At 40.8% G+C, this 9,762-nt stretch overlaps 1 protein-coding gene across 1 annotated transcript in view; it reads right to left on the minus strand.

The window, feature by feature from the left end:
* Window positions 1–9,212, minus strand: part of VCPIP1 (valosin containing protein interacting protein 1) — a 37,468-nt gene extending 28,256 nt beyond the window's left edge. The window contains exon 1 of the mRNA XM_003797246.3: window positions 6,322–9,212. Coding sequence (XP_003797294.1) covers window positions 6,322–9,028 — 2,707 coding nt within the window. The 5' untranslated portion in view covers window positions 9,029–9,212. The remainder of the gene's footprint in view (window positions 1–6,321) is intronic.
* Window positions 9,213–9,762: the final 550 nt, after the last annotated feature.

Genomic DNA, 9,762 nt, shown 5'->3' on the forward strand with positions numbered 1-9,762 from the left:
CTCAAACGGCTAGGGTGCTAGCCACAGTGGCGGATTCGAATCCAGGCCCGGGCCTGCCAAACAACGACAACTACAAAAAAAAAAAAGAAAAATAGCAGGTGTTGTGGCAGGAGCCTGTAGTCCCAGCTACTTGGGAGGCTGAGGCAGGAGACTCTCTTGAGCCCAGGAATTGGAGGCTGCTGTGAGCTGTGATGCCATGGCACTCTACCCAGGGGGACAGCTTGAGGCTCTGTCTCAAAAAAAAAAAAAAAAAAAAAACAAAGAAATATCTAAAACTAACTTTGAACTCAAATGTCTCTGACTACAAGATCAACGTAAAATATTTAAGTTTAATCTAAATTTAAAATTTAAATAAATAATTCCAAACTTTTAAATAATCTAAATAGTTCCACATTTAAAATAGGAATACAGGAAAGTTTCTATTAGAGAAAATCCCACAAGTATTTGTTTGCTGAAAGAATTGTTGCCATCTCTCCACCACTTCTGTAGATCCTCCCATCTAAAAATTTATCTACCCTATTAGTAGCCAAAATGGTTTCTGAGAAAGGCATACCTCTTTTACTTTTTATACTCAGTCTCCCTAAGTGTTTCCAGCCATGCAACTTTTGGTGTCACCATCAGTATAAAAGATTATTTTTATCATATATACACATGCACACAAACCCAACTACATACACATGTATACATATACACATGTAAACAAACAAAGTCTGGAAGGTTACAACCCAATTTATTAAGAATAACATTCTCTGGAAATTGCAAATGTTAAAGAGAACTGTATTTTACTTTATGCATACAAGAATTCCTTAAATTTTGAAATAGATTTTGTAATTGAAAAATATTAAAGAAAAATAAAAGTAGTTGGCTCAGCGGCTGTGGCTTAAGTGGCTAAGGCGTCAGCCACATACACCTAAGGTGGCGGGTTCGAATCCAGCCCAGACCTGCCAAACAGTAATGACGGCTGCAACCAAAAAATAGCTGGGCACTGTGGCGGGCGCCTGTGGTCCCAGCTACTTGGGAGGCTGAGGCAGAAGACTCGCTTGAGCCCAGGAGTTGGAGGTTGCTGTGAGTTGTAATGCCACAGCACTCTACCAAGGGTGACAAAGTGAGACTCTGTCTCGAAAAAAAAAAAATGTTAACTTAATCTTCAAAGTATGATTATATAAAATCACTATTTACAGCATAAACATTTATCTTAAGGTACATCTACATGCATTACTTTTTATCAACTTTCTAATTGCTCTCACATTACAAATATGTTATGTATAAATCAATAGAAGGGCTATCAGGAAGTATATAAAAATATGCATAAGTACTAGCTAGATATGAAACTGTCTTTCATTCAACATTTGAAGAAAAAGCAAGATGCAATAATAATGTTCAGATCCAATGTCATTTAAAAAATAATGCTAAGTGTCATTATAGAAAATCCTAAGGCATTTATAAGATTAACAGGTATTATGAAAATATTGTATATTTTAAAAATACATACTAAAAAGTCATACAGTTCTTTCAGAAAGACAGAAAATATATCAAAATCAAACAAGTTTCTCAGCTCTTGAAAGGTCGGTAACCTATGCAGTAAAGTAAGGTAAATATCAAGTACCCTAATTCCACTGAAGTAACTCCAAACTGACAAATTTTGTCCTTCACCTAGATCTGTCTTTACCGCTAGAGCAGCGGTTCTCAACCTGGGGGTCAAATGACCCTTTCACACGGGTCGCCTAAGACCATCCTACATATCAGATATTTATATTACGATTCATAGCAGTAGCAAAACTACAGTTAGGAAGTAGCAACAAAAATAATTTTATGGTTAGGGGGGTCACCACAACATAAGGAACTGTATTAAAGGGTCATGGCATTAGGAAGGTTGAGAACCACTGAGAGAGAAAAAAAGAAAAACTAGAAACCAAACAAAAATACAATGCTAAGAAAAAGAAATCAGCTTAATATTTATGGTAGATGATGTACCATCTATTCTATCTACCACAAAAGAAAACCCACAAATAACTGGTCTACAAGAAATTTTAACAACTTACTTTGCAAAGTCAGAGTTAGCATCTTTCAAGTACTATATAAATAATGAAGACGATTCAAAAAAATCAAGTTCGGTTACCTCTAGTAGTCTATATAAAAGAAATTAAAACATGGGAAATGTTATAGGTAGAATACTGTTATTCCACTTTATACCATAGTAAGACTCAAAGTGACTAGGTTCTACAAATGGGAGGTAGCTACTGAGCAAAAGACTAATGTACCTGCTTAACTGTTTTGTAATAATAGACAAATTCCACTTAATGACTACTCTGCTGAAAAACAAAAGAAAGGAAAAACACATGTCTCTGGCTGTCATACATCAGCCTATTTAGTGAAGATATACAATCTAGCTTGGCTCCTGCAGCTCAAACGGCTAGGGTGCTAGCCACAGTGGCGGATTCGAATCCAGGCCCGGGCCTGCCAAACAACGACAACTACAAAAAAAAAAAAGAAAAATAGCAGGTGTTGTGGCAGGAGCCTGTAGTCCCAGCTACTTGGGAGGCTGAGGCAAGAGAATCACTTAAGCACAGGAGTTGGAGGTTGCTGTGAGCTGTGATGTCATAGCACTCTACCAAGGACGACAGCTTGAGGCTCTGTCCCAAGGAAAAAAAAAAAGATATACAATCCCTAAAAATATATATGTGATTTTTAATCAAATGAGTTTTCTAAAATGCTATGTTGGTCCTACTTAGGGGTTTTATAATTTTTATATATGTAGAAAAGCAAGCTGGACATGTGTTGATGAAAGCTATAAAAGCATGAACTCCCTCAGTTGATCTAGCAAGTAAGTTTATGGAGGGAAAGGACTGAATTTCTGCCATCTTTGTACCTTTAGCATAGTCTCAAATTGATAGCCTACAATGATTTTGCTGAAATAATGTGCATTTCATTCAACAAGCATTTACCTGATACCTACTACGTGCTAGGCCCTGTACTAGGTGACAAGGCATTCATTATTGAATAAAATAGGCTAATCTCTGCCTTTGTGGACTTCTTAATAGTGGAAGAGGCAAACAAATAATTAAACCAACAAATAAGACCATTTAAAAGCTGTGATACGTGCTGTGAGTGAAACAAAGAGGGTACCAGGATAGAGGGAGACCTACTTAGAATGGTCAGCAAAGATCTCTCAAACCCTTAGAAGAGGGGTCCTCAAACTGCGGCTCGCTGAGAACATTTTATCTGGCCCACTGGATGTTTTTGCCACCACTGCCTGTCCTGACTAGCAGCCGACTAGCCCCGGGCCCACAGTCCAGCCCTCCAACGGTCTGAGGGACTGTTTAAAAAGTTTAAGGACCCCTGCCTTAGAAGGTAGCATTTAAGCCTAAACACAAATGAGAAAGAGCCAGTTATTTTAACAGTATAAAGCTTGATGAGCTATTTTCTAACCCCACATAGTAGTAGGTTAGCTTACATTTGGTAATTCACACAGTAAATTTCTATACTTTGAAATTCTGCAGTTTTCTAAATAAGCTCTTTCATTTCCCAGCCTTCTCCAATATAAACATCAATACTTCACTAGCACTCTTTACATATGGTTATGTGTACAGAATAATCACCAAATTGACATTTTTACCAACATGTTACTTTTATTCAAATACCTTCTATACGTTATTCAAATACAGTTGTAAGAGAACTAGAGGGAGAAAACTAATCTAATAGTGGCCAGGTACCATCACAACACTTCAATTTAAAGTAGAAAGTCTCTCAAGTGCTACTACCATAAAATTGGCAAAATTCTCTTTTTACACTACAATTTTGTGTTAGCAGTGGAAGTAGAAGATTTTTTTTTTTTTTGTAGCAACAGAATTTCAATTTATCGCCCTCAGTGAAATGCTGTGGCATCACACAGCTCACAACCTCCAACTCCTGGGCTTAGGTGATTCTCTGGCCTCAGCCTCCCCAGTAGCTGGGACTACAAGCACCCACCATAACACTCAGCTATTTTTTTGTTGCAATTTGGCCAGGGCCAGGTTTGAACCTACCACCCTCGATATATAGGGCTGGCATCGTACCCACTGAGCCACAGGTGCCACGTGGAAGTAGATGTAAAGAAATTTGTGGGTTTGCAGGAGCAGAAATATAAATGTTAGATGTGAAGAAGAAAGGGACCAGAATAGAGAAATACTATACTATCTTGGTGAACTCACTGTAGTCCGTAGTTTAGTTCTCAGAAATTCATGTCTGAGAACCTCAAACCAAACTCAAAAAGTATCTAATTATAAACCAAAATTACATTTTGCTAATTTTCATTGTTAAATATATTATCATGCCAATCAGGTGTTTTTTTTTGTTTTGTTTTACCAATCAGGTTTTTAAGATTACTACCCATGTCTATTTATTAATCTACAATGGAGAATACACCCTTCCAAATGAACATAATCTTTACCTGTATTCGCACCTGTACATCAAAATTTACTATCAGGATGCTAAATAAGGACTAAGAATAGAGGCTTGGTGAACATGGAGTCAGATAAAGGGAAAAAGATGTTTCAGCCAGGCCATGGTCAGTACTAATCAAGTATTTACACCCCTCAACAGAGATTACCTTTCTAGTTACCAGAATTTTCATGAACCCTAGATGATGTATCTTTTCCCTTTAGATAACGGTGTATAAACATTGTCAAATTCTGCTTTTCAGACTTTTTCAATGTTCCATGCTGACTGACTATCCATTCCGTTTCTGCAGATACAGCCTTTCTTTAGATATGTTAATGCCATCTATTTAATTCAATCAAAAAACATTTCAAAGTGCCTACTACCTGCTGGGCACCATATCAAGTGTCCAGTATACAATGTCAGAGAAGATAGGAGCCATCAAGAGTTCTTCTATTAAGGAAGATCTTTTCTTTCCTATTTTTGACCTGTGAGACTGCTGGTCTTCTCAAATGCCTTCTGCATGTATCTATCTATTCTGTGAAAATGTTATTTAATTTTGGAGTTTCAGGAATACTTTACTGTTGTCCTTACATCCCACTACTAGGAGTATTTTGCACAGAGGAGGCAGACCCAATTACTGGGGACTTTAGTAGCTTACCTAAAATCTCTAAGTTAATAAGTAGTAGAGCCAAGATTCAAATTGTTAAATCTGATTCCAAAAATCACACAATCTTTCCTCTATCCCATTCATTATTTAAGAAATCAAAAACTCTGATAGAAATATGTAGTACTTGCAGTTCCTGACATACCCCTCAATTCAATTACTAGATCTGCCCAACTAAAATCAGTAATATCATGTAATTCTGTCACCATGCTGTAACTGGGTCCTTTCCATTCCTGCCAAATTTGTGCAAGGCTTTTAGATCTATTAACTTCTAGGCCCTCAAATAAGCCAGAAATAAGTAACATATATTTCAGTAGGTCTAGGCCCAATTCATGGCTATTTAATACTATCAAAAAACATAATCAAAATCCACATCAATTTTCAAGTTGAAAGGTCTAATCTCAGTAAAAATAGGCCCTTCCAGTATCTAACGTATTTAAATTTTACTTCATACTTTAAGACTCAGTAAAGCATATTAACAGTAATTTAAAAATAAAGATTAAACAAATAAAGATACCATAAAAAGTGCACCACTGGACTGTATGCCAAGTCATCTAAAGCTTTAAATTACGTATTTGGTTTATATTTTCCTTTAATTTGTCCTGAATTATTAGAAATAAATACTTCTTAACTCCATTACCATCTACCTCTCTTATGTTTTTCATAAGCTACATAACAGCTCATTAAAAACGATGACAAAGATTCACCAAGCAGTGAAATTACTTAAAAACAAAACTTAGTATACAAATAATAAAAATGTGATGAAATGGGGGAGGGATAACAAGAAATGGAAGAGAGTACAGTGCGAATATAAACATCAGAAACTACAATTCATCAAACAGGAAGTCCAAAAATCACATGACATACAGGAAAACAAAATTTAAAAATAAATGAAAAAGGGGCAAGGTGAGCAGGCTCAATAGAGTCTAGGAAAAAAATAAAATAAAAAGGCTTTAAATATAGTAAAAGTCAGTTTTAAAAATGAAAATTGCAAGAATAGATCTATTTAAATAATCTGGTAACAGCCAAGGTACTACTTCCTAGTTCAGTTTTCCTAATAGTTACTCAATGATCATATTAACATCTATCTATTGCTAAAACAGTAAAAGAAAATTCCCCCCAAATATATAACCAAATACTTGCAATGACCACAGATTTCCCCCCCAAAGACAACAGAAAAAAACTCAGTGTATTATATTCACAATTAAGATATACCATCAGAGTTAAATTGACCTTACCCATTAATGTTGCCAGAAGACACAAGGAGTACATTTCTTTGTCGGCTTGCTCTTGAAGTTCTTTAGATGACAATCTACCGGTAGCAGCAATATCTTCTTGTTTCACAGTGTGAGCTGAGTGTGCTGCAGCAGACTGACCACCTTCAGCTTTACTTTTTAGAATCTCAATGGTAATTCTGTCACCATGCTGTAAAGGAACTGGCTCCTTTTCCATTCCTACCTGTGGTGGCATTAACTCTTTAGGAGGAAAGCCATATCGAATACACTGTAAATACGGAGGAATGTTGAATTCTCTGGCTATACTTTCCTGAAGTTCAAAAAAGGTTGTTGAAGACTTAAGTGTAACCATAGACTGCCGTCCATCATTAGTTGTTATACGGATCTTCTTCTCTTTAGAAGTCGTAGGTGAATAGGGAGCCTTGGTAGGAGTAGCAGGTGCAGAGGATGGACCATCACGAATGGTACTAGGAGAAACAGTCCTGGGCTGCCCTTTTTGTTCTTGTTTTAACTTCTCTGTTTTCCGTTTCTGCATTACAGAAGCCTGTTCTGTAATGTTCTGTTGAATAGTTCTTTCAGTTTTACTCATGTTTAACTCCTCCTTGTGCAAAGTTTTTGTTTTCTGCCCAGTAAGAATAATTTTTGTTGGGAGCTGAGACTCTGAGTCTTGTCCTTGTATATCTCCAACTCTTTGGGCATGAGCACCATCTATATTTACAGGAGTATAATCATCAGGATTCTTTTTGGCAGTCTGATGTAATATAGTGTGGACAACTTTCTGAACCAGGATCTCGCTCCCAAATTCACCTGGAAAGTGCTTGGTAACAAGTTTCATTGCTACATCATAAACATTACTATTCAAAGACGAATCACTTTCATACTGGAACCAATACACTGTTTCTCTGACCACTCTTCCACCCCATTCCAAAGTAATAGGGAAAGCTTCTGGTAGATTGTCATATTCTTTACCATCCCAAAAGTGTTTGAATCCACAACCACATTTGCCACCTGTGGACTTAGAATTAGTTCTGTCTCCATCCAAATAAACAATAGATCCATCTCCTCTGACCCTTCGCACAGATGTGCCATGGCACCAATTACAAGCTGTTAGGTTACTCAGTCCATAGTCTGGTACTAAAACATCTTTAATTGAATCATATGAGCAAACCAAATTGTTCAAGGGAAAGCTGTAATTTTTGTCAGGCCTCAGCTGTCCATGAGTACTTTTTGCCAGGTTATACAGTTTCCCTCCTGGAGCCAACCACTCTGGAGGAACATGAAGTTCAGAAAGGGCACCACAGAGCAAACATTTGTGAAGGCGATTATCCATTACTGCTTTTTTAGCGGCTGCTGTGACTTCTTCAGGCTGAACTCCTATCACCCCAGTCCTTCTGTAGAAATACTGATGGACATCAGCAACCAAACTAGGATGAATACCATGTTTGTCCATAAAGACTTCTTCCATAGCAGCAACAAGCCTAAGCAAGTATTTATCTTGCAAACTTCTGTCTCCTCCAATAACACAACCACCATCCTCCTCAAGTTTGATATACTTTTTAATAAGGTCCTGAGGCACACCCCATGCTTTAGGAAGCAAATTCATAGGCAGTTTGGGCAAAGCAGCCCCTTTTATGCCTACCAAGGGGATATAATGGTTTCTACCAGAGCTACTCCATGCGATACAGATGGGTTTGTTCAAATGACCGTCTCTCCCAGTGCACTTCTCTGCAGGGATGAGTCCAGGCAGAAAGGTGGCTGAATAATCGCCTGAACTTCTCATGCCACTGAGAGAATCTAATAGAATAATAGGACGATGTAACACATTGGCAAGGCCAAATATATGGATATTCCTCAGGCCCAAAGGAACACCCTCAGGTGGTACAAAAAGAGGGTCACATTCGTTAATTATGTCCTCCCATTCAGCAGCATCAATGAAGTCATGGAACAGGGCTTGATATCGGGCCAGGTGCTGCTGAAAGTGCTGTTTAAGATTCTCTCTCAAGGCATGCCAGAAAAGCTCACGGCCTACTAGAGCCCGAGACACTGCATGCACCAGGCAGTGTCCATCCCCATCCACATGCACTGGAATGAGGCATTCCTGACTTTTATTGGCCCGCTTGATGTCCTCCAGAGTGTCATGCAAATACAGGAGGCTTCCAGAGCGATCTTTGCCATAACCCACTGTGTTAACGTGCTCTGGTTCTATGAGGAAGGCGCGGTCACCCAGTAAAGAGCAATCGAACAGTTCTCCCTGGTTCATGTCCCGGAGAAGCTTAGCCCGGCCTGTCTGTTTGTCCATTCCATAACGAGCTAATATGGGCGACAACAATTTACAGTGGTAGTTGGAAAGGCCCATCACCTTTACCAGTTCCGTGTTCTTCTTGGGTGCCCCCGTCACCCCGAGCAGCGCGTTCCGCAGCAGGTTGTGTAGCACTACGTCGGGGTCGGTCACCTCCTCCACCCCCAGCAGCTGTTGCTGCTCGTGCCGCTGTCCGCACTCGGTACACTCGATGCTGACAGAACCGGAGGCCGGGAAGAACAAACGCGCCTGGCACTTCGGATCCGGGCAGCTCCCGGAAAGGATTCTCCGGTCTCGCCGCTTCGCGAGGCCCCCCGGAGCAGCCGCCGCCGCCAGGGACGGCGGAGTCTGCGGAGCCTCAGGGGGAGGAGGTGGCGGCGGCAGCGGAGGCGGCGGCGGCGGCTGAGACATAGCTCTCGGCTCTAGTGTCTCGCTCCGCGTCCCAGCCGACCCTCAAAGGCTCATAGCCCCGACCCCCACCGACCCGACTCGGTCTAGTCGCGGCCCAGGGCGAATCACTTTCCTTTCCCTACCAGCTCCTCCTCCTACTAAGCGAAGGCGGAAGCGCCGGACGTTGTTTCTCTTCTTACTTCTCTACTGCCGTAGCCGTTACCCCGAACGTAACGGCCACCACCCCACCCCGCACTCACACTCACTCTCTCTCGCTCTCTCTCCCTCAGACACACAGACATACACGCCCTCAGGGGGAGTGCGCAGGCGCAACCTCCGCTCCGCCCTCTGGGAGTTGGAGTCCTTCAATCTCTTTACTGGCCACCCAGTGCTAGGAGCCTGGGCCCAGGAGGAACTCTAAATACCGTGAGGCCAAGCGGCTCAGCGTCTGAGGAGAGGAGGAGGAGGACGGCAATAGGAAGGGGTGCAGAAAGGAAGATGGTGCCTCGCGCTGCCCGCCGGGAGTTGTAGTTTCAACTGGATTGCCTTTGTCGTCTTCCCTACTCTACGTCCGAAGCAAAAGAGTCTGAAGAGACCACATTTCCTAGGCTGCCCTGCGGTGCGTCCCGTGCATTTTCCCCTTTGGCGGAGGGGAGGATATAGGGAAACTCGGTAAAAACAGTTTAAGGGAGTTGGCGTCGAAGCCCAGAGTCTGAAGTTCGCGACTTCTAGAAGGGGAGGGGAGTGGAAAGGCT

The sequence above is a fragment of the Otolemur garnettii genome, unplaced genomic scaffold, assembly GCF_000181295.1.
Source record: "Otolemur garnettii isolate 467f Iridium unplaced genomic scaffold, OtoGar3 scaffold00113, whole genome shotgun sequence".
Taxonomy (NCBI): Eukaryota; Metazoa; Chordata; class Mammalia; order Primates; family Galagidae; genus Otolemur; species Otolemur garnettii.